Consider the following 26,035-nt stretch of genomic DNA (forward strand, 5'->3'; position numbering starts at 1 on the left):
ATCTCACATTGGTTTCCCGACCTATGGAGTGAGGGCTGTTATGATTGGAAAGGCTAAATGGATGTCATTAGAGTTGCCTCTGCCTTGGAAAATAGTGAAGCAAAAACACCATCAAATCCTTGGAGGAACTGGAGAAATTAGTGCCACCATCAAGGACTTGTGAGATGCAGGGCTGGTGGTTCCCATCACATCTGGCCAGTGTAGAAGAGGGATGGATTGTGGAGTTTGACTATTGAAAACTCAATCAGGTAGTAACTTCAATTGCAGCTGCAGTTCCAGATGCAGTGTCCTTACTTGAACAAATTAACACATCTCCTGGTACACTGTATGCAGCTACTGATCTAGCAAATGGCTTTTTCTTAATACCTGTCCATAAGGACCACCAGAAGCAATTTGCTTTCAGTTGGTAAAATCAGCAGTATACCTTTACACACTTTTGCCTCAAGGATATATTAACACTCCAGTCCTGTGTCACAACTTAGTTCAAAGGAATCTTGATTGTCTATCTCTTCACTAAATATTACTTTGATTTTACTATATTGACATTATGGTGATTAGACCAAGTGAGCAGGAGATAGCAACCACTTTGAACTCATTGGTAACACATATGTGTATCAGGATAAGAAATAAACCCAACCAAAATTCAAGGGCCTTCTACCTCAGTGAAATTCTTAGGAGTCCAGTGGTCTGGGCCATAAAGAGCTATTCCTTCTAACGTGAAGGGTAAGTTATTACACCTGGTCCCTCCCACCAAGAAAGAAGTGCAATGTTTAGTGAGCCTATTTGGATTCTGGAGACAGCACATTCCTCAGTTAAGTATGTTACTCTAGACCATACACTAATGACTTGGAAAGCTGCTAACTTTGTGTGGGGCCTTGAACAGGAGAAGGCTTTTCAGCAGGTCCAGGCTGCTATACTACTTGGACCATATGATCCTTTAGACCCAATGATACTCATATCAATGGTAGACATGGGTGCTGGTTGGAGCCTTTATCAGCCCCCTATTGGCAAATTACATGAGAGACCTTTGAGGTTTTGGAGCAAGGTACCATCATCTGCAGACAACTATTTTTGAGAGCCAGATCTTGGCCTGTTTTGGGGCCTTAGTGAAAACTGAATGTTTGATAATAGGCCACCAAGTTAGCATGCATCGTGAGCTGGGTGTTATTGGACATCAAATAGAACTTGGCACAGCAGCAATCTGTTATCAAACAGAAGTGGTGCATACATGATCAGGCCCAAGCAGGTCCTGAAGGGACAAGCAAGTTACACAAAGAAGTTATCCAAATGCCTATGGTCTCTACTCCCATTATAATGCTGTCTCCTTTCTGGGACAACCCTAAAAGATACTGAGGGAGGAAAATCTTTACAATGAGCAGAACTTTGAGCAGTACACATGGTCATGCATTTTGTTTGGAAGGGAAAATGGCCGGATGTGTGATTGCTTACTGATGAGTGATTAGGACTGTAGTCAATGGACTGGCTGTATTGTCAGTGACTTAGAAAAAGCATGATTGGAAAACTGGTGAGAAAGGCATCTGGTGAAGATGTGGATAGATCTCTCCAAATGGGCAAAGGATGAGAAGATACTTTGTGTCCCATTGTAAATACCCATGGATAGGTGACTTCAGCAGAGGAGTTCAATAATCGAGGAGATAGGTTGCACCTCTCTGTTGATGAGCCTCTTTCGCCATCCCTGTCATTGCTCAATAGACACATGAACAAAGTGGCTGTGGTGGCAGAGATGGAGGTTATACATGGGCTCAACAACATAGACTTCTACTCACCAACTTTGACCTGGCTACAGCTGCTGCTGAGTGCCAGATCTGCCAACAGCAGAGACTGACTCTGAGCCCCAGATATTACAACTATTCCACAGAGTGATCAGCCAGCAACCTGGTGTCAGGTCACCTCCACTGGACAACTTTCTCTATGGGCAGATGAATGCTTTGTCCTTACTGGGATAGATACTTATTTCGGTTATGGATTTGCCTTTTCTGCATGTAATGCTTCTGCTAAAACTACCATCCATGAACTTATAGACTCCCTTATCCACTGTCATGGTTTTATTCAGTATTGTTTCTAAGAAACTCATTTCACAGCCAGAGAAGTCCGACAGTGTGCCCACAATCATAGAAGCCACAGGTCTTACCATGTTCCCCACCATCCTGAAGCAGCTGGCCCTATAGACAGATAAGAATGATCTTCTGAAGATACAGTTACAGTGCCAATTAAGTGGTAGCAACTTGAAGGGTTGGGCCAGGGTCCTCTAGAAGATGGTACATGCTTTGAATCAGCATCCAATATATGGTATGGATTCTCCCATAGTCAGGATCCATGGTTCCAGAATCAGAAGTAGAAAAGGAATAGTTTCATTCACCATCACTCCTAATAACCCACTAGGAACATTTTTTTGATTCCTGTTCACATAACCTGCTGGTCCAGAAGTTTGGGTTCCAGAGGAGGAAACCTTCCTGCCAGGAAACACAACAAGCATTCCTTTGAACTGGAAGCTGAGACTGCCTCTGGCCACTTTGGGCTTCTGATGCCCTTAAGCCAAGAGGCTAAGAAAGGAATAGCAGTGTTCAGAGGGGTAATTGATCCAAATTACCATGGAGAAATGGATTGCTGCTCCACAATGGAGGTAGGAAAGGTTGTGTCTGGAGTGCAGGAAATCCTTTAGTGTGACTCTTGGAACTACCATGTCCTGTGATTAAAGTCAATGGGAAACTACAGCAGCCTAATCCAAGCAGGATGACAAAGGGTGCAGACCCTTCAGGAATGAAGGTATGGGTCACTCCTCCAGGAAAAGAGCCTAGACCTGCTGAGGTGCTTGTAGAGGGTGGAGGAAATTCAGAATGGGTGGTAGAGGAAAGCAGTTATAAATACCAGCTAAGCTCACAGTACCAGTTGCAGGAAGTGATGGATATAATTGACATGAGTGTTTCTGCCATATTTTGTTAAGAATGTGTTTATACAGATATTTGAGTTTCCTTTCCTTGATATCTTTATCATGTAATATAACACCAATTAAGAGAACATCATTAGTTACTATATTTAAGTTTTGAGATACCAAAAGAATGTCCCTTGAGGGACATTGCCACCTATTTTAAAATTTATTATGTGTTTGTGGTTTATGAGGGATAGTTACATCATATTAGGTGTAATTACGACCTAGCTAAATATATAATGCATTTGTGATTGTGTGTTGAACAGTTATATCATGTAGTATATAATTATGACCTGGTTATTGTTTTCATTTGGGAATTATTCATGACATAAGGAGATAAGATTATGTCAAGTTTACAAGGGGGCAGACTTGTGCTAGCTATTGTTGGTTGTCACCTTGACTACATTTGGGATGAACTAAAATCCAAGAGGCTGGGTACACCTATGAGGGATTGTTTTTAATGAGATCATCTGAAGTGGGAAGAGCCACTTTTAATTCAGATCTTCTGAGGTGGGAAGATCCACCTTTTATGTGGGTCACATCATCTGCTGGCAGCCTAAATAAAAACACAGCAAAAGGAAGAAGCTTTTGCTCGTCACCTGCTTGCCCTCTCTTGCTCTTACTGGCAAGTCCATTCCTTCATTGGCAGTAGAGCCTACTTCCTCAGGATCCTGATGTATACTGAAGACCAGCTGAGACATCCAGCCTCATGGACTCATGAATACACAACCAAAACCTGGGTTTTATGCTGTGTCTTAGTCATTGCATATGATCGCCATAGGTCATCCTGCTCTTGAACTGTGGAGGTCTGGGTGTCAGAGTCTTTGATGTAGCTCATCCCTGTAAAAACAGCTTCCCGATGTACATCGCGCCTCAGGCTTGAAACCTTTAGGTGCCTTGTTTTGCTTGCAGTACTAAGAATTGAACCCAGGCATCCCATTTGCTAGGCAGGCTCTCTACCTCTGAGGCACGTCTCAGGCTCTAGCTTGTGAACAAATAGGTAACAACCCTTCTGATCACAGAAAATGCTAATCCCGTCAGTGTTTTAAGGCGTTTGAAATCCCTCACACCTTTGTCCTCTGAAGCTGCACTCTTAATAGTGAGGGGCTTATTTTCCAGCTTCTGAGCGGTCACGTGGCTGGCTTAATTAGGGGAGAAGAAAGTGCGGTCATTCTGCCCTAATGCCCCAGTGGGAGACCTTTTCTTATGCACATGCTCACCGCCTCTGGAATAAAGTGGATTGCTAAAGACCCTTGGGCTGGCCGCAAGAGAGATTATTAGCCAGGGAAGACACATTTGAACTTGCTGAAAGGGCTGCCTTTGTGCCCAGGAAGGCGGGCCTTGGTGGGTCTTCTTTATCCCAGCAGCTTCTCCATTTTCAAACTTGCAGAGTCTGAATAGCTGTCTTTTACCCATTAATCCCCACAGGAATGTGGCTTCGGCTATGGGGAGGATGCACAGTGTGTGCCCTGCAGGCCGCACAGGTTCAAGGAAGACTGGGGCTTCCAGAAGTGTAAGCCATGCGTGGACTGTGCGCTGGTGAACCGCTTTCAGAGGGCCAACTGTTCACACACCAGTGATGCTGTCTGCGGGGACTGCTTGCCAGGGTGAGTTGGGTCACTTCTTCTATTATTTAATTAAATGGTTTCCAAGGCATTTCTCTGTTCCCTCTAAACTTAAAAGCACGGTGATAAGAACTTGAAGATGTTTGGGCAACATTTGAAACTTTTGTCTTGGACCAAAGGACAAGTGTCCAAGTGTCTTGGACACTTAGACAAAAGGACAAAGGAATTATTGGCAGGCAGCTTACAAAAGAAGGTGCTTTTCAAAATGACCACAGAAGCCTCAGCCGTGGGCATTCCCTCCTGCCAGGAGTAGGTCAGAGGAAAAAGTAGCAGAGATTTCTGACCACGTGGAGTTTACATCGTATTGATTTTTAAGGCTGGGTCAAGAGGGTGGTTCAGCAGGTAAGAACACTTGCCACATGTTCAAACCCCAGGACCCTCCTAGTACAGGGAGAACACTAACTCTCCCCAAGTTGTCCTCTGACCTCCGTGTGCATACCATGACACACCCCGTCCCCCAAATACATTTTTGAAATAAATGTTTGAAAAACGCCATCTCGAACTTAACACATCTAAATGTATTTGCTGCCCATTACCCAGTGTCCCACAATTCCTCTCCCTTTCCAAAACCCCAGTAAGTACTGTTCCTTCAGACTGAAGTTTTAGCATGCACATATTAAAAAGAATAAGCACCGTTTAAAGTAAAAAGGGAAATACCATTTCACAGTATTTTCGAAAAAGAGAGAGGGCTGAGGGTGTCGCTTGGTGACAGTGTCTTGCCTTGTGTATGCACAGCTCTGGATCAAGTTCAGTACTACACATGCATACCTCTGCCAAGAGGCCCAGGGAGTCACAGGAGAAGTGAGTAGAAGAGGATAGAGCAGAAGAGACAGGCGTGAATGGGGACAGCCTTTCATAGGCTCATTGGCACGCACCCTGGGAGGTCCACATGTTTCTGCTACCTAAACCATCAGATGTAAGATTCACTGACATTTCAACCTCCTCTGTGACTAACTTTCATTTTCTGGATGCTGTCTTTGAGGCACAAAAGTTTTTAGTTTTGAAGAAATACAACATACCTTTCTCCCACACCCACACCATATGTGTGTTTGGTTTTAGACTGCTATTTTTGTGGGTCCTTAAGTTCTGGGTCTCTGCAGAGGGAACTACCTGACTCACCATAATCTCAGCAACAATACATGAAGAATTCCTGCAACTCAATAATTCAAAAAGACAATCCACTTAAAATTAAGAATAAAGGCTTTGAAAATGCTTCTCCAATAATACAATCAAATGGCAAATCTGCAAAAAAATGGTGCTTGAGTTGGGGGAGCTGCAGATCCAAATCCCTCCATCCCACCCATTAGAGTAGCCACGGATGGGCAGTTACATGTGCTTGTAACATGTGGGGAAATGGGTACCTTTCTGTATGGTGGGTAGGAATGTAAAATGGGTGGCCACATTCAGAAACATGCTGACATTTCCTTAAGAAGTTAAAATCACAGACACCACAGACATAACAGCTCTATGCTTGGGCCTATAAGCAAGAGATCTGAAAACTGCCTGCATGCAAAACTCTGCTGCATGGATGTCTGTGACAGCAATACACATAATAATAGTAGCAAGAAAGCTGGGACAACCCTGCTGTGGAGTGAGTAGGTCCTCTCCAGAATTTAGATGCTGTTGTGTGATGGGTTAACCTTAGACTTCAAAGCCGTAATTGGGTCCTGACAACTTCTTTCTCCTGACCTGGCTAAGGACACTGGTAGGGGGGGATTTGTCCCTTTTTTGCCCTTCCACCCTCTGCCATGTGAGGACATGGTGTTTTTTCCTTCATGAAGATACAGAAAGAAGGCTGACTCTCATGGCCTCTGTTTCTGACACCCAGACCCTGGGCCTCCTAGCTACCAGACCCATGAGAAATGATTTCTGTTTTTAATACGTGACCTACCTAGTCTGTGGTGTTCTTTACATCCCTCTAGAAAGACTTCAGACAAACCTAAATGTCCATCAACTGATGCGTGGATGAGCACCATGGTAGAGCTGAACACTGAAATCGTCCTCAGCAATAAAAAGGGAGGAAATGCTGGCACCTCACATAGATGGAGCTGAGAAATGCTGTATTTAATGAAAGGGAAACTCATAAAAAGCCAATGGTCACCTTTGGGACATGCCCAGAACAGCAGATCTACAGATATGGAAAACCCACTTGGGCAGCCTGGGCTGAGGGCTGGGTGGGGAGCATTGTGAATCACGGGGGTGATGGTAGTGGTTAGGCTTTTTGTTTCTGGGGATGATAAAATGTTAGAGCATCCATCGTAAATATAGTTACCCAGCTCCATGACTATAATAATACCCTTTGGTTGACTTGTATAGTATGTGAATTATGTCTTAACAAAGTCTGTCATTTTAAAACGGAACTCAAAGTACCATAGTTTCAAACTTCGAAGTTATGACTGTAAACATATGTAGTTATGACAGTTTGAGGGGGATTGATCTTCTGTGTTGACAGTTTAAGGGGAATTGTTCTTCTGTGTTGCTTTGAGACAAGATCTTGCAGTGTAGCTTGGGGTAACCTTGAACTCTTCGTTCTGTCTCTCTATACTACATGACAGGCATGCACCACCATGCCCAGCTATTAATAGAGTTTTAATTTCATGCAAGCCTAAATTGAAGAACATGCCTGGAACCTCTGGCATGCCTCTGTTGCCTGTGATCTATGGTTCTGTGATGGAAGCATGTCTGTGCATGTCTTGTCTCATCTGGGGAATGGGACTAAACTGAGGCCCCCTGGTTGCAAGTCTAGGGAGGCAGCATCTGAGAGACCTGGTGTTTCAAAGCAGCCTCCTGGGCTTTAAAGAACCCCACTGAGGTGTTCTGTGTACATGCACATATGCACATACACTCACACTCCACACATACATGCACATACATACCGTATGCGTGCACATATACATACCATATGCACACATACATACTCCCCCCACACACACACAGCCACAGCAAGAGGAAGTTAGATGGCTCTTTTGGGTGTGGCCTACAGGAAGCAATGCACTAGCATGCTCATGCAGCTTGTCCTCTGTGTGTGTGTGTGTGTGTGTGTGTGCATGTGTGTGCCTGTGCGTGCATGTATGTGTGTGCATATGGTATGTGGTTGCATATGTAGTGTAAGTGTGTATGTGCATGTGTATATAGTGTGTGTGTGTTGTATGTGTTTGTGTATGTATGTGTGGTATGTGTATGCACATGTGTGAATATATATATGCAGGTATGTATGTGTTTGTGCATGTGTGGTATGTGTCTGTGTGTGCTCATTGCTGTCTTCGATGTCCACAGGTTAAGACCTAGTTCCTTGGTTTCCAGGTGTGCACATTGACTTCCTGCCGGTAACTCACAAGGTGTCACCTGAGGATCTTAACATCCTGCAGTTCTTGGAGGAATAACCATGCAAAGCATAAACGTTCTCAGGAGAATGCCCTAGAGAATGCCTAGTAAGCACGGAAGAGCTATGAGACAGGATTGCTTAGTAGTGGCCTTGCACCCCACAAGGCTTCAGATGGCTGTGGCCTCGTTTGGGGGTTTGTTTGTTTGTTTGTTTTATTTTAGCCTGACACAAATTAGAGTGTTATTTGGGAAGAGGTATCTTAGCTGAGAAAATGCCTCTATTAGATTGGCTGTAGACGAGTCTGGGGGCATTTTATGTGCTAATGATTGATTTTTGAGGGCCCAGCCTACTATGGGTGGTGCCACCCCTGGGCAGGTGTGTGTGTGTGTGTGTGTGTGTGTGTGTGTTTGCTGGCATGCGCACAAACTAGTAAGCATCACTCCTCCATTGCCTCTACCTCAGCTGCTGCCTTCAGGTTCTTGGCTTCCCTCAGTGACAGACTATATATGTGAGCTGAAATAAACTCTCTCCTCCCCAAGAGACTTTCAGTCGTGGTGTTTATTACAGCAATAGAAACCTAACTAAAGGAGTCTGGATCAGAGTGACAGTGGGCCTCACGTGGTCCATCCTTTCTCTTCTGTAGGAAACAGGAATCCAGGTCTGCAAAGCATAACCTGGCCTCTCTAGCTCTCCAATGCCAAACCACTTACTACTGAGCACTTCCTATAGCTGGCTATTTCTGTGGACTATACTGTCACCAAAACCAGGCTGCTAAGTCAGAAGGAGCATTGCGCATTCTTTACAAAGAAGGAAACTGGTCCTTAGAGTGGTGACTGACACTTATAGTCGCCCAGTTTGTGAGTGGAGGAGCAGAGATTCTCTCAGCACTGGGCCTCCTGCTTGGGCAGTTGCCTGTTGAACCAGGAAGTTTCACAGAAAATGACTCAAGTCATCTGCCCATTTTTTTTTTTTTTTTTTGTCCCAGGCCACTCTACCCTCAAGCCTCCAATGGCTTCCAGCTCTGAACTGGCTTGCACACTTCCTGTCCTCTCTTCTGTTGCCCAGATCCTTATCTTGGCTGTAAGTGACTGTGATTTCATTCATGCTTCATCCTGTCACTGGCATTGTACAGTCCTGGCTGTGGACTGTTGAGCAAGGTACACAGAGGACTGGCTGACTGGGCTGAGCCTGGTGTGCTGGCGCGAACAAAGCTGTCACCCAGGTATTTTTGTGTCCGTCCACCATCCTGTGTGTGGCAGAGTTGAGCCTTAGCTTGGCTGTGGCTCATAGGCCACAAGCCGGGCCCTGTCGATGGTGGGAGTGTGGCAGTCTATCTACCACAGACTTTCTTAGAACAGCATTTTTAAACAGCCTTCATCAGGCTAACCAGTCTAACTTGGATTGAGTTCACTAAAACCTGTCTCCTCATCACCACCGTCAGTGAGTCTTGCATCTGTAAGATGTATTTACGTGCTGGTTTTCATCACACAGTGAGCAAGCAATGTTCAGTGTGGGTTTCTTTTGTCTTTTTATATTATGTGTGTGAAAGCCAGGGGCAGATTTCCTATGGGGCCCCTGCAGACAGTTAAACCAGCCACTTTGTACAATGAATGTCTGTGTTCCCTTTCATTTTGTGTCCTTTGAAAAATCTGTTTCTTACCTCACTTGGACAGGAAATGCAGTTGCAATTGTTTTTATGTCCCAAACTGTAGTACTCTAAACAAATGGGGGTGGGGAGTGGGGAAGGTGACTCAGTGATAGATATTGTGCCTAATAACATGACCTGGTAGATCAGACTCCACAGAATCCACAGTCAAAAGGCCAACAACCCTGGTGTGTGTGTGTGTGTGTGTGTGTGTGTGTGTGTGTGTGTGTGTGCAGTCCAAGCCCAGTGGAGCCTGTGTGATGAACTCCAGGCTAGTGAAAGTAACTGTTTAAAAAAACACAAGGTGATGGGAGCAATACCCGGGGGTCACCTTTGACCGCAACAGGATAATGGATAATACAGTGGAAGCTATGCCATTTTCAATGGGAACGAATCTAAAAGTTGATAAATTAGATAATATCCCAGCTACATTCAGTGCTCGGTCTATCTTCTACTTTTATTTGACTGTGGCTTGTTTATGTAATATCTGATCCCGCGGTGCAAAGACAGATGAAGGGGCCAGAAGACTGCAAAGTGGAGACTAGAGATGAGCCCTTGAATAGACACTTGGTGATCTTTGACAGCAGTGCCAAGAGAAGAGAAAAGGACAGCTTCCTTCCACTGGAGATAAAATTGAGGAAACAGGATATCTACATGGAAGCCATAGAAGGACTCCTACTTTACTCTCTGTACGAAACCAACCTCAAATTGATTTTAAAGATCTAAGAATAAAGCCTAATGTTACAGAAATACAAGAAAAAACTATATGACACTGTATTTGGAGAGTTTCTGGATGTGACACCAAGGCACAGGCACCAACATCAACAATGATACATCACACTCAAGATTTTCTGAGCAACAAGATAGAGCCAATCCATACATCCTGGGCAACAAGACAGAGCCAGCACACAATCATACATCAACAGTTAGCAGACACCTGTGGAATGAGAGAAAACAGTTACATGTCAGGGGCTGGAGAGATACCTGACTCGGTAAAGTCCTTGTCTTGTAAATATCAGACCCTGAGTTTGAGCCCCAGAACCTGTGTAGAACAAGCCAGGAGTAGTGGCTTTGTGAACCTAGTGCTGGGGAGCTAGGTCCTGGGGCTCACTGGAAAGTCAGCCCAGCCTAATTGGCCAGCTCTGACCAGCAAAAGATCCTTTCTCAAAAAAAAAAAAAAAAAAAAAAAAAAAAAAAAAAAAAAAAAAAAAAAACAAGGTGGAAGACACCCAAAGAACAACACCCAAAGTTGACTTCCGGCCTCCCTTCATACACATCTACACATGGCACTGAAGACCCCCATACTCGGGAGACCCTTCCTCAAGCCTCCGGAATCGCGACCACCCAAAGATCACAAGAAACCATACCTGGATGCAATCAGCAGAGGTTTATTAGGGGAGGAGCCGGCGGTCAAAAACGACAAGCTCTTTAGCTCCAAGAGCAGGGTTTTTTGGCTCCGTGTGGTGGGTTAAAGGGTCTTTTATAGCATGGGGTGGGGGGAGGAAGGCATTTTCGCGCGCTTACACATGAATGGTTGCATTTTCGCGCACTTACACATGATTGGTTGTTTTACAAATTTTGAACATAGCACTGGGAAGACCAAGGGAGGGGTAACCAAGAACAGTGGAACATTTCAGAGAATCTAGCCCAAATGATAGCATCTTTATCTGTAGTCAGGAATGCCTTCCTGCCTTGGGCGAGGCTTGGGGAATGTAATCCAGCAAGTGTCCTTCACCTGGAATGTGAAGGCCTGAAATCTTATTTTCAGTTCCGAGTTCTGTAAGTCGAAAAAATCTACACATATTTCATAAAATGGCCTTTATAATTTTTCACTCTACAGCACAAACAAAGGTTTAAAAAAAATCAACTTTTTTGCTGCAATATTTGCTAATTACAACTATCTGATATGGGGTTAACATCCAAGTATATAAAGAACTTCTATGACTCAACAACAACAAGTATCGAATAACTTGATTTAAAGAAAGGGGAAAGGACTCAAATAACATTACTGCAAAGATGATCTGTGCTACAGCGGACAGGCCTGCGAGAAGACGTGCACATCATTTGTCTTCAGGAAGCTGTCAATCAAATCACAGTGAGTTCTCACTCCATACTCATTAGAATGGCTACTACCAAACTCAGCCCGGAAGAACTAAGGAAAACACGGATGTTGGGGAGAGGCAAGAGCTTGCTGCTGTGCATTGCCAGGCGGGGATGGGATGGGAGGGCTGTGGGGCCACTGGGGAAGCACAGCGGCAGACCTTCAGATACCAAGAGAACTACCATGCAACCAGCAATCCACCTCTGAGATGCTCCAGAAAGAACTTAAAAGAGTCCTTTAGCGATATGTATACACTTGTGTCCGTTACAGCACTACTCATGATCTCCAAAATGAGGGAGAAGCGCAAACACTCACAGACAAATGGATAAGCATTACCTACAGAGAACCCATTTTCCCAGGGAACTGGACAGAATGCTTGGACTCATGCTGGACATCAGTCCTGTCACACGCTCTGACATGGTGACATGCTATGCAATAGGCCAGCCACAAGCAGACAGTGCTGAAGCTACCATCAGGCATGGCCACATCTACAGGAACAGGAGGAAGGGCAATAAAGGAACTACAGAGCATAAAGTAGGGGCTAACAGGCCCGGAACCCCAGCCTGGCAGGCCTAGGAAGTCCAGGGCTGTGTTTCACAAGTGCACACCTGAACACGCTTGTGATGGGAAACTTGCTGGTGTGCGTTTCTTGCACGACAGGAAAATGCATATAAAAATGTTAAGTAGAAGCAACAGAGGCCACTTGAGAGACAGAAAGAAGTGGATCAAAGTGGGCCTGAGGCCAGTCTGGACTACCTAGTGGGATCCTGTCTCAAAACAAAAACAAACAATAGTAAAGAGAGATTATTTAAATGTCTCTTGTTAGATATTGTAATATATTTATGTTGTAATAAATATTGCAATATCTTTATAGATGAGTGTTATGGCTCACAGCTTGAATCCCAGCACCTGGGAAGCAGAGGCAGGTTGATCTCTGAGTTCAAGGCCAGCCTGGTCTACAGAACAAGTTCAAAGACACCCAGGCCTGCACAGAGAAAACCTGTCTTGCAAAACAAAAATAAGTAAATATTGTAATGTATTGATATTTTTATACTTCCATCCAGAAAATTACCAAATAAAATTTAATTAAATATTGACAAAATTTCTAAGAGTTTTTTTTAATACAGAAAAGCTTTTAGTGTAAGAACAAAAGCAGACAAAAAAGTAACATCCAATATTTTTAAAGCAAACACGAGAGGCACCAAAATGCATATTCTAAACCTACTTTTAAAAACAGAAATATCAATTTTGAAATGAAATATAGACATTACTTAACATTCTAAAAGAAATTCCCCTGTGGTAAGACAGTTTTGCTGGCTGTGTTTTTCCTAATAAGCAAACAAAATCCAATTACCAAAATAATTTATTAAAACAGATCATGTTTTCAAAGGCCAGTGTTCCTGTGAGGCTGGAGGTGAAGTCCTGCCATGTTTGAATGACCAGTAGATACTGAGTAGAAACACCAGGCAAAGGGCCATGTGGGCACAGTTCACAGAGGGACCGGAGGAGCTGCTGGTGCTGTCCCAGTCCAGCAGAGACATCCAGAGCAGGGTCTGCTGCTGTTTTACTGCTGTGGCTTAGGCAGGGTCTAAGAGTTTGGGGTCCTGTTTTGTTTTGAGGTTGTCTCCCCTTGTTGCTCTGGCTGGCCCGTCTTCCCAGGTTTACAGGCCTGTCAGCACACAGCAAACTCCGAACTGTTATAAAGCTTCCAGAATTACCAACCTGTTCACAATACACGGTGAACTTAAGGTCAGACTCTAATGCTCAAGATAATCACTAAATTACCGGTCAGGTGGTAATGACCGAAGTCATTAGTTGTAACTTAAAAAGCCCCTCCCCCAAATGTGAAGATTAAGATTCTGAAACTAGAGTTTTAAGATAGGTTGTGAATAAGTGAATACAGCTTAGTAAACCTTAAAGTTTGTTTTCTTCTCTCTCAGTTTCCAGCATTTTTGCTTTTATTTGGTTCTAGGGGTGATACCAGGGCCTCTTTCTTATCTGTCATAGTCTATTCCTCTGTCCCCCAGCCTCCCTCCATGCCTACCCCCACCCCTCTGCTCCGTGTGTATTGTCTTCACTAACCTTTTCCCTACTTTCCAAGTAAAAAACGATAAATTCCACATCAATTTGCATTCATTTGATTATTTAGGAGTTGAAGCATTTAAAACCCGTTTTAATTTGCTGGCGACGCTAGTTTAATTCTGAATAATGCTCGTTGGCGAATGAATGTTGTACTCTTTTCCTGGTTGTAGCACCAATTTCACAGTAATGATTTTAAGTTCGTCCCTGTAATTTAATTTACAGGCAGTAGCGCAATCATAATAATTTTACATTTGCTGCTGCTCATTAGCTATGTTGTTGATGCTTTATGTTTTCCTTTAAATAAATTTAATTATTATTATTATTATTTTTTTATTTAAACAGAGTCTTAAGTGACTTGAGTTCCCACCATCTAGAAACAACCACACTTACTATTGAGTATGTAACATGAAAATATATATGCTGTGTTTTGGGCTCCTAAATTTCAAATGCTAAATCTAGTGCTTTATTTAAGAGGTGTTTGTGGTTTAGATTACAACAGAATCACCAGGGCCCACTGGCTTTGTATTCCCTCTGGAGCATCCCACCCTTCACAGAGAGGAACCCGGAGGTTTTATGTAGGAAACTGGATCTGTGTGGGGGGGGGTGTTACCACCTTCCGCCTTTAGCTGCTTCTTACTTCACCAAGAGCTGGTTCTGGAGGCTACCGGTGACCTAGGACTTGATGATGCTCAGCTGCTACAGTGAACTTAGGTGACACCACTAACCAGTACTCTCTCCTTGTTCTAGATTTTACCGGAAGACCAAACTGGTTGGTTTTCAAGACATGGAGTGTGTGCCCTGCGGAGACCCACCTCCTCCCTACGAACCACACTGTGAGTCATATGCCAAGTGGCAGCAGACCCTTTAAAAAAAGCAAAAAACAAAAAAGAACCCTGTGTCTAGAAAGGCTTGTATTGTGTGCCTCAGTCAACAGTAACCTTTGATTTGCATGTCCAAGGGAAACAGGCATTTCATTACTGGTTCGTTTGCACCCTTCATCCTAGATGCTCAGTGCAGGAGACCAGCGTTCCCTGGGTTGTCTGGGGACTAATACTCACACACTCTGGGAATTCCCTTTCTCTGTCCTTGATAGAAACACACAGGGGTAGACACTTTCTGACCCCCCCCCCCCTCCTTCTCCATAACGTATCCATCGGACTCCCTGCTCACTAATTCTGTTCCTCTCACCTGTCAAATCAGTGAGGAGAGAAGACTCTGCACCCACCGGGGCTGGGGGCAGCAGCACAGGACACTTGAGTCTTTGTGTTAACGTTAGTCTTTTTGACCATTTTTTTCCCCTTGGAAACAAGGGAATTTACTGTGTTCTCTGTATGTACTCTGCATGGTGGCTGTTCACTGTCTTAATGCTAAGAAAGGCTGGTCACAACCACCCAGGCAAGGGATAAGGTCAGTTAGAGAAGGCTGAGGCAGGCTCTGCAGACCCAGCAGGACTTGCCGGACGACAGACTTTCTGATCCATTGTATCTATCTGCCCTCTTGCTTCTTTCTGTAACAATAAAGAAACAAAACCAAAGCTGCACCCTTTAATCTGGTAGTCTTTCTTACTTGGCTCACTGTTTAGCAACACTCCACAAATCTACCATATAGGAGAGACTGCTGGGTCTTCTTTATGCATTTAGATGTGAAACATTCTCCTGCCAATTAAAACTTAAAGACCTGGTCCTGCTTGTCAACCACTTGTTTTTAGGAGGCAAGCTGATCTGTTATTAAACAAAAGGCATCAGTACAGACCTGGTTAGAACTGGAAAGTACTACGGCCCTCCCCTCCCCCACACACTTGATGTGCTGGGTTTGATTTAATGCAATCATAAGTCTGAGACTTTGGAATGTTTTGCCTTTAGGGTTCTAGCCAGCTAAGCTTAGATAGCATTGACAGGGCCTTTGAGCACAGGTCTCACGTGCAGCTCTCATGTCTTATGAAGCCTTTGGTCATACAACTTGGAAAAGACAATTAATTAGTTTAGCATATAGAAATATACATTCCCCCGTGTGTCGAACTTTCTAGAAACTAAAGAAAGATAGTTGTGAAGTCAGAAGTGCAGTGGGCCAGCTGAGGGCTTTCCTGTCACAGATGGAGAGAGACTGGGGTCTTGGAGAGCTTCATTTCTGTCAAAGAGGTTTTTGCTGTCTTTGGCACCTTCCTCAGGAAGCAGTCCAGAATTTAACTAATCCCCTCAAAGGAGATCTGGAAGTCTTTGGGGGAAATGATCCTGGCGCCTCCTGTTTGTGTTTCTCCTCAGGGCTTTTCAATTTATTCACAAAGAGCTTCTTCTTCTGACCCCCTGGGGGTTCTTGTGCCCTTGAGCTTCCCAAGGCTGTGGGAAGTCGGCATCCTTCAGGCTGCCTCAAGCGGTGGGGTTTGTCTCAAGGTGTGAGTGGGAACAGGCTTAGCTAGGGCTTCCAGGCTCAGAGAAGGAGTTGTGGTCCCAGGACCTGGGTACTAGATTGGAGGAGGGTCCCAGGGTCACTCTTTTCTCTTCTTCAAACAAAACAAAATGCAGATTTACACTGGTATTCCATTTCCAAAGATTGACAGTTCCAGTTCGTGTGCGTTTACATTTGTTTTTTTTTTTCCAAAGCATGTTTTCCAAGCACTTAGACTATCGGATTGCTGAACACTCTGTGTAGAGGGATGAAAAGTGTTAGTATTGACTCAGGCATGGTGACTCAGCTATAGTCTCAGCACTCAGGAGGCAGAGGCAGGAGGATGGCCTTAGTTGGAGGCAAACCTGGGATATACAGTAATACCTTGTCTAAAAACAACAATAACAGCAACAACAAAAACCAAAACCAAACTTAAGTCCTAGTATCTTTGGCCACACAAGCACTCAGAAGGGCGTGGTATATGAATCTCTCCATGACGGCAAGGCTTCCAGCTCCTCTGCGCAGGGTAACGGCCACATGGCAGCTGGCAGAGACCCTCAGTCCAAGCGCTTCTGTGACACGCTGCTCAGCAAAGCTTGTGAATGATATGTAGGGAAAGCCATATCTGAAGCAGGGAAGGGGACAAGCACAGCACAATCGCCTACCCTATTTGGAGCCACTACATCTCTCCTCTGAAAACCCAGACAGATAGCAAATCAACTGGGAAGAACTTTGAAATGTATTTTGCTAGATAAATTGTATAAAGCCCCAATACTACAAATGCCTCCTTCAGGGGTCTACTGGTGTTTCTCTCTATTTTTCCCCCTTAAGCAAACATAAATATACAATAAGTTCAAATGTCCTTTTAAAGTTAATTTTGAAATTACTTTAATTCATGCTATAAGAAGGCCTTTTAAGTTCTTCCAAGTGATTTGAAAGTAATCACACTGTTTAACAGTGTGGCTCGTTATGCATCAATATGAGGAGCCGGGATCTACTTTTTGAGCCCCGAGCCACGCGCAACTGCCAACGCTGCAGGTCAACGCACCTCCTGCTTTCCTTTCTCCCCCACACAGAGATTTATCTCATGGGTATGACTTTAGAATCACGTGGCCTGTTGTACAGAGCCCTCAGGAACAAAGCAAACATCTAGGTTAAACACACTTTAAATACAGTCGTACTCTGGTGAAAGCCGCTTTGAATCACTTCTTAATCACTTATTCCAGCCACAGCAGCAGCGTTCCAAATCGAAAAAACAGTACTCAAGAAAAATCCCACGAAGTCTGCATTTTTCAGCAGACCCAAGACAGGGTTTAGCTCTAAAATGTCTTGGGTATTTTCTTCTGTCTCTCCTTACTGTCCCAAGTGGGTATGCATTTGATACAGTCAGAACAAAGCCTGTAGATGGGAATTTTACATAAAGTACCTTTCTTTTGTCTGCAGTGCCACTGTCAGCCCCGTGTTCCAAGATCAGCCAGTCACTACCACCAATTAATGCTACTGGCGACTTGGCAGAGGGTCTGTGGGTGGATAGAAGCCTCATTTCCATAAAGTGCATTGCTATAGGGGTTCTCAGCATGCATCTGTTGGGGACTGGGGATGGGAAAAGACTTCCTAGCTATCAGCACATCAAAAAGTAGGCTGCCCCTTTGTACTGTCCTTTGCTGGACACCTGCATCAGAGATAGGTATATGCAGGCACTGTCCCAGGAGAAGCCAACTCCTGAACTACCATAGCCCTAAGTGCATGGTCAGGGCAGGAGGAGCTAATGAGACAGAAGGCAGGTGACATTACAGCTTGAGCAAGGCAGATCAGCACAGAGATGGAGGTCCTGAGATGTAGCTGGGGCTCGTGGCAACATACCAGGCACTCATTCACTTAGTTATATTCCAAACCCACTACCTGTTGTCCAGGGAGTTAAACAGTTCAAAGAGAAGAGTGACTGATCAGGTCATATGTCAGTTCAAGGCAGAGACACAGCTAGAGGACAGAACTCAGAAGGTCAGACGGTCACAGCTGGGGCCTACTCTATACTCTCTCTGAATCACAACACAACTCGAAAACTTCTTATGACTTACAGAAAAAAAAAATGGGCATTATGTCAACATTTTATATTTAGGAACCCCCCAAATCATAATTTATTTTCATTACTACTTAATCATTGGAAATATGTGTTTCCCGATGGTGGCCGCCCACAGGTTGGGAACTGCTGTTCTAGGCACACTTGTGAGGAATTGTTTACCTTACATTAGATTCTGGACGTGCCTGTGAAGGATGTTCTTGATGTGGTTAACTGAGGTGGGAATATAGAGCTAAACACCATCGTCCACTCACCCATGTGCCTAGTGTGAGCTGCTGCCTCAGACTCCTGCCACCCTGAGTTTGCCACCATTGTGGACTGTACCCTCAAACTGTGGAGTGAAATAGACCCTTCTTTAAGATGCTTTTATCAGGCAGGGTGTTTTATCACAGCAACAGAAAAGTAACTATGGCATCAGGGGACAGGCACTTCTTCCCTGTGTTTAAATCACTTTGCGGTAGCAGGGCTACAAGCTTGCCCTGTAAAGAAAGAAGTATCTATTTAGATAATGTCTATTTATGGATTTATTTCACAGTGCTGGCTCCAAGCCTCATGATGCTAGGCAGTGCTCTGCCCACCACGCTGCACTTTCAGGTCCCCTTTTATTCTGGCTGCAGTCTCACCTCTCATGATGCCCAAGCTAGTCTTGAACCCATCTCAAGTGATTCTCTGTCTTTGCCTGCCAAGTAGCTGGGCATATAAGCATGTGCTCCCAAGCCCCATTTCAGACTTTCTTTGCTGCACAAAGAAGCTGTGGAGAGATTTGTTCTCTGTTGCCCCAAATCTCCTCCATCTCCCATCAGGCATTTCTTCATGCACAAAGCTGTTTCCAGGCCACACTAATGTCACTAGTGTTCTTGGGGCCCCCCGCCTGCCCTGACCACCACACTGCTTGGATCGTCCCCTGTTCCCTATAAGGTAGCAGCTCTCTAAAGCACTTGGAAAGGGAGCTGGGTGGCTCAGTAGGTAAAGCACTGGCTGTGCAAGCATGAGGAACTGAGTTCAGATCCACAGCACCTAAGTAAATTCTGGGCATGGAGACGTAAGTGTAGCAACAGCACTGGAGGCTATGTGTTGGGGGGCTACACATGCTACCAGTGTAGCCATTGATGGGCTCTAACTCCAATTTCAGTTGAGAAACCTTACCTCAAAGAATAAGATGGAAAGTGACCGAGGGAGACGCAGAGCATTGACCTCTGACCTTCAACACACACAGATGTGTGACTGAACATATACATATCCTATTTAAAAAAAAAAAAAGCACGGTGCGGATGCAGACGAGATGCTCATAGCGCAAGGCACTCCACACTACAGTGTGTGGAGGCGGAAGGGATGCCAAGACTAGAAGCTCCTCCACACTTGCTCCGTGTACCTAGCAGATGTATTTGTTGTTGATTCTGAAGTAGTCTTTTGGGGTTTGCTAATACTCAGAGGCCAGATTTTCCAGGACACTTATTGGAAGCCCTGCATTATGATCCACAAAGCCAGTATGAACTAATGAAGGGCTCAGCTTACTGGGAGTTGTGAAGTTGTCTCTGGTCCCCAGACCGAGACTCGCTGGTGTCTAGCCAGGTCCCTGCTGGAAAGTAGGCCGCTCATGAGTCTCACGGTGGGTATCCTGTGGAGGGCATCGGAGTGTGGCTGTGTGCGATCAACAAATACCTTCAGCATCCCACAGAGGAAGCTGCTCACGGAGATGTCTGAAGTTAGCTCAGCTAAACAGAACCTGGAAGATATGGAAGATAGGAGGAAAAGATCAAAAGAATACAGCAGAGGCAGCACAGCCTTGGTATGGGGGGACAGCCCTGGAAAGTCAGGCTCCTGCCTTGGTCTAAGCAGAGACTCCCCACTCCTCCCTCTTCACTGGGCAGTTTAAGGTGCCACTGTCTGAGCTTCTTCTTGCCTCTTTCTTCTTGTCACTGTTATGTGATTCTGTTATTTTATTGAGAAATAAATCAAAGTCGGTTTCATCTCAAAGGCTGCTTAACAAACAAACAAAAAGTCTAGTCCCATCAGTAGAGCCTTTCTGCAGAGGACACTTTTCAAAGGCCTCCCTTGAAATCTGCTTTTCTTTTCCATGCTAGGGATTGTACCCACCACCTTGCCCGTAGCAGGCAAGTGCCGTACCACTGAGCTATGTTCCCAAGTCTTAGTACTTTGAGACGTGGTCTCCCAATACAGCCCAATCTGGCCTTGAACTTGACATCCTGCCACCTTAGCCTCTGCACCACTGAGATTCCAGCCCCGTGGCTATCACTCCTGGCTGCAAACTTCTCTTTTGCTGTAAGAATCGCTGAACTGTGAGAGAGAAAGCTCTGGAGGCAAGAGAACTAGAGAACTGGATGCAACCAGAAGGCAGAGCAGACCATCATCAGGCAGGCGATCTTGACCCTAGAGCAGCCACAGGAGCCCAGAGCTCAGTCTCACTTGGTGACCCTAATTTAGTGCAGCACAAACAGGTCTAGCCATCCCGATGACTGACTGACCCCAAGGATTTTGTCTAATGTGGTTGGGTATGGTAATTAGAGTTCCTGTTTTCCGGAAGCTCCAAAGGGTAGGGAGGTGATCAGATGACATCTGACGGAGCCTTTTTCTTCCTTCTGTTTTATTTTGTTGTTTGAGAGAATCTCACTCTGGCCTAAACCGTCCTGGACAGCATGACAGTCCTTCAGCTCATCAGGGCTGAGGCCACAGATGTCAGCCATTATGCCTTATCCTTTGTCTGCTGGTTTTTGTTGTTGTTGTTTGTTTGTTTTTTGATCTTGGTCATGCTTGGGGTCCTTAGGTACTGGACGCCCCTCATGTTATAGCATTTCCAGGGAAGCCAGGGACTGTTGCAATTCAGTCCACATGTCCTGGCCTCTCCAGAGAACTCCATGCGATTTCTCTGTGTGCTTGTCCATTTGTCTCAGAGTCATACCCTAAATGGTACTTTGGCTGTGGTTTCATTGGCTGTAGGATTCAGAAATTCTTCTAAGGGTATTCTAAACTCACATGTTCTGTAGCCATTTTTTTTCTCCCAATAAAAATTTCTAAATACAAGCCACCAATTTCCTCTGTGGAAGGAAGAGCAGAAATGTAGGCGTTCTGACTAGATCACACCATCCCCTGAGACTGGAGCTGCTCTTTTGGGTCTTTGTCTGTCTGCCTCTGGAGAAAAGGATCATCCTTCTGAGAAACAGGGAACCAGTTCTTACCCAGTCCCCAGCATATTCTCCTCCTCGGCTTTAGTCCTCAGTCTCCTCTAGACCTGCAAACCTATAGGCTGGTGTAAATATTTACTCATGGAAAAATAAGCTGTATCTGGTCAAAGGATAGCACTACATTGAATGAATTTTAGATTAAGTTCAGCTTATTTTAAAAATAATAAATGAGACCTATCAGGCCTGATGGATAAGCCATGGAGTTTTTTACAAGTGGATCTGTGATCTGTGAGTGTCCAGGAAACACCGGGAAGAAATGAGTGGGAGGAGCTGGAGGGGCAAAGCCATTAGCTGGAGAATTCAGCACAGTCACAGATTCACGGGGCCATATAGTTGGAACTTAGAGCCAACCTTTCATCCAGAGAAGGTTTATTCTCGGGATGTTGTTGCTATGCGCTGGAGACTATTTACATCCTAGTTGGGAAGAGGTTAGATGGCCTGTAAACTCGGTGTCCAACTATTTCCAAGTTGGCTCCCTGAGGAAGGGGCTTAACCTAAGTAATGTTATTTCTGTTATTGAATGAAGAAAGTACCAGGACAATGTAACATAGCAAATCCCTCTTGAATTCAAAACGGTGCCAGAATCCTTACTGGCATTTCTCAGCCTGCTCTGTCAGCTCCTACTTATGTGGAAGAAGAAAGGGGTTTCAGGGGGGAGTCTGCCTGAAAACATAGAACTGCCAAGCTCCAAACTGCTTCTCAATCGAACTCCCAGATGCCAAGATTAAGAAATAAACCACAGTGTGACTGGAAGTGTGGTTTAGCGGCACAGTGCTTGCTTGCCTTGCACGCATGACGCCCAGGTTCTATTCCCAACACTGTAAAAATAAATGCACAGTCATGCCTTGGTGTTCCCTGGGGATTGATTCTAGGGTGAGACTCGCAGCCTTAGAGGCCAGTGACCTTGGATGATCAAGTCTCTTGTACTAAACAGTTCGGTATTCATATAAGACTTCTTCCATGCAATTTAATTCAACTCTAGATCTGAATCAACCTGCATGGCTCTACTGTGCTATTTTGGGAATAATGACAAGGGAAGAAGCCTGAACATGTTCAGTACAGATGCAGGAGCGTTTCAGGTTCTGTAATTAACACAGCGAGGGAACAGTCAACAGTGTAATTGAGTCACTGCAGAAAAACAGTAGGCCAAAATACCCCACAGGCCAAAAAGGGTATCATAGCACTAGATATCTCAGCATCTGCCTGAGAGTGCAGCACTCAGGAGACCCTGAGCACAGGCCCAGCCCCTCCTCTTCAAAAGTAAAAGCTTGAAGTTGAATTTCAAGTAGAAATTAATTCATCTTAAGCGTGTCTCCTGCTGAGTCTTTAAAAAAAAAAAAAAAGTTGTCTCAACTGCTTTGTTTACCTTGATCATCTCAGAGAAAGTATCTTAGGAACTCCCAAAACAGGATTTAACCAAACTGTGATTCACCTAGCCACTCTCTTAAACATTCAAAAAAATCATCTCCTCCTCTTGATGCCCAGCTTTAATTTTAAAAGGAGTTAAGTTTGTAACTGTTAGCTGTAGATTTTCAATTTTACTAAAACATAATTTCTTATGAGAGGATTGCCTATTGAAGTGCATAACTCAGTGGCTTTGACAGCTTTGCATACAAAGCTACAGCCACTTCCCAAGCCAAGTACAGAGCCTTTCTGTCACCTCTATCCTAAAGGGGACTGAGCCTGCAGAGCTGTGAGCAGCCTCCACACCCCTCACTTTCTTTGCTTGCTATTTAAAGTTTGCACATGCATTGATCCCCACAACCAGTCAGGCCTCATCTCATCCAGATGCCCAAAAGATGCTGCATAAACTTTTTTATTCAGATGATTGTTCGCAACATCTGAAAAAAAAAAAAAAAAAACAAATTAAAATCTGCTTAAAAAGAGTAACTCCCGAGGTACAAAGATAGCTCAGTTGATAAGACACTGGCCTGGCAAACTGGAGGTTCTAAGTTCAACCCTAGAACCTGCGTGTAAATGGCCCAGTATGGTCGAGTCTTCTTGGAATCCTGGTGTTGGGAGGAAGACAGGCGGGCCTTGTCTCAAAATAAACAAATAAGGTGGGCAGCATCTGAGGAATGGCAGGTATCTTCCACCACCCACACAGGCATGCAAACACAAAATGAATAGTCCCGGAACAGCTTGCCAGTGACAGGTGACAGGTGACAGGACTCTGCCTCTCTTTAAGGTCAACTACTCTTTAAAATGTGTAGGGGCTGCGGCTTAACCCAGGCTGCATGTTAAGGATGCCGTCAGAATGCCAGGATGCAAAGTGGTTTATAAAGGCTGTAAAGTGTGGAGGAAGGCCCAGTTAAGGAGACCTGAGGACAGAGACCCAGCTGCGACCTGAGGAACCCACTCAGCAGAGGCTGGGTCTCAGTGAGGTGGAGGGGCACAGAGATTAGGAGCTTGGTCAGACAGGGAGGACACTCCTGTGAGCAGGCAGTGTTAGCTGCTGAGAATAGACTTTGGAAACAAGGGAGGAAGCAGGGACCTGGTATCCTAATTAAGCAGAAAATGCCCAGCTGGTGCAGTAAATGCATTTGAGGAACAAGCTTTCTGCTCATTTCTCAAGAACTGATGGTTAATTTAATTAATGCAATTTAATTAATTTAACTTAAATAAGTGCCGTTTGGCTGATTTAATTACTGGTTTTACTCTAAGAACATAATAATCCTAGTTATATAGCCAGCCCTCCTTATCTGTGGATTTCACATTTACATCTCAGGATGCTTTACGTTCCAGGAGGGTGTGTGTGCGTGCGTGCGTGCGTGCGTGGTTCTATGTTCATCCTAAGATGAATGCAAAACAGTTGCTGATTGGTGTCTTTCTCAGATGGCCACATTCTGTGCTCATTATGAAGAAGTCTTGATTTTGGGTCCTGGCCATAGCACCTAGCAGACTATTTTTTGTCTCCCTGTTTTTTCATGTACCAGATAGAGACGTTAGAACCACAAGTGATAACAAAACATGGGTTGAATTTTCAAATTCATTTCCTGTCCTAAGACTCAAGAGAAGTGCTCTCTTTCCAACCTAATGCAAACCCCTCTGCTGTTTCACCTCTGTCCCATTGGTTTTAAAATGTAGATGAGCTAGGCACAGGAGTACCTCTGCTGCGATGGGAGGGCTTGGGAGACACTGGCTATGTAAATCTGGATTTTTCTTTTCCTCTAGACTCAGTCAGGAGTTTTAAACGATGCACAAACACTTATTCTCAGGGTGAAAATAAATAATTTAAGTGTCCAGTCCCATAGTTTACTTCTTTCTTACTGCCCACCTTACTAATTTGGAAGCCCAGGAAGATTACGTGGAATCTGTTTCCATAGGGCCTTTTTCCTGGCAGGGCCCTGCTTTTCAAGGGTTCTGGTGGTGTGTGGCACTCCAGGGGTTAAGGAGAGTGTGCACACTTAGAGTTGAGAGGGCAGGGCCCCAGGTTTCCCTTGTTTCAGTTCCCAGATGGCAATCCAGCTTCTGTCCCTTTGAGGTCCTATTTGAGCTTCCTGCCCCTCTCCACAGATGTTCAGAGCCATGGTAATGTGTTTCTCTTTTATGGTGTCTTTTCTGTTTCTTGGTGCAGAGTTTAAAGACCTCATTGTTTCTCCAGGCAAATAAACACTTGCGAGACTTTTAGGTGGGTGGGGTAATAAAAAGAACAAAACATCCTTGAAAGCAGGAAAAAAATTCTTTTAACTTTATTGTGTTTGCAAGGAAATGCTGCAGATGATCAGCTGCTGCTTGGTGCCTTATGATTTTTTCAGTGTTAATTATAGTATTTAATGCTAATTAAAGTGCCAAATGGCATCCAGCAAGTGCCAAAGAGGAATTTAAAAGAAAGAGCTATCCTTAGGAACGGACTTCCTCTGAAGGAACCGGACAGTCTCCTCAGACCTCCTCAGTGGATGCAGTCATCACTCGGAGCCTGAAAACCTCCCTGTCCTGCCAGCTACTCTCCAGCAGTGGTTAGCTCTTCACAACTGCCTTTTATTCTTTCCTTTCTCCTCAAAGACATGTATGATAATATTTGATCTGTCTTAGCCTGGTGGGAAATCTATCCCTAGGCCAAGTGATCTATAAGCAAATAGACCTGAGGGAATTGAGGCTGTAGTTTCCTAAGTTTCAGTTTTCCAGGAGCACCACCCCTGCCTTGAGTCTCTCCTGTGGTTAGGCGTCCTCACTTCATGCGTACGCTTCAGGGTCTCATCTCACTCTCTCAGGACCTGCCAAGCATTCTGGACACTGCCAGCTGAATACATTCCACATCACCTCAGTCCCTGTCAATAATCCTAACCGCTGGCCATCATGCCTACCCTGCCCCTGGCTACTGGTTCCCTCTAGCTTTCTCCCGTGAGCGTCTCTACATGTGGACTGTATGATGCACACATGCAGAAGAGTAGAGAACATGGGTGGCTCTATCTTGTCTGTCTATAAATTTCTTTTGTCCACTTGAGGAGAAGCAGGAGCCCTAAGCTCAGCCCCTTAGTGTCTTAGTGTCTTAGTGTCTGTCTGTCTGTCTGTCTGTCTGTCTGTGTGTTCCCTAGGTAGAAACCTTCGACATTTTATGCTAATAAATCCAAAGCCAAGTTTGAATGAAATTTGGAACTCTTCACTACTAACTTCTGACAGTAGAGCCAGTGGTGAT

The 26,035-nt window shown here is 44.6% G+C and overlaps 1 protein-coding gene across 2 annotated transcripts in view; it reads left to right on the top strand.

Moving 5' to 3' along the window:
- Positions 1-26,035, top strand: part of Tnfrsf19 (TNF receptor superfamily member 19) — an 85,831-nt gene that overhangs the window by 38,386 nt on the left and 21,410 nt on the right. For both annotated transcript variants that reach the window (XM_034498893.2, XM_034498894.2), the window contains exons 4-5: positions 4,379-4,557; positions 14,476-14,561. In XM_034498893.2, coding sequence (XP_034354784.1) covers positions 4,379-4,557; positions 14,476-14,561 — 265 coding nt within the window. The remainder of the gene's footprint in view (positions 1-4,378; positions 4,558-14,475; positions 14,562-26,035) is intronic.

The sequence above is a fragment of the Arvicanthis niloticus genome, chromosome 3, assembly GCF_011762505.2.
Source record: "Arvicanthis niloticus isolate mArvNil1 chromosome 3, mArvNil1.pat.X, whole genome shotgun sequence".
NCBI lineage: Eukaryota > Metazoa > Chordata > Mammalia > Rodentia > Muridae > Arvicanthis > Arvicanthis niloticus.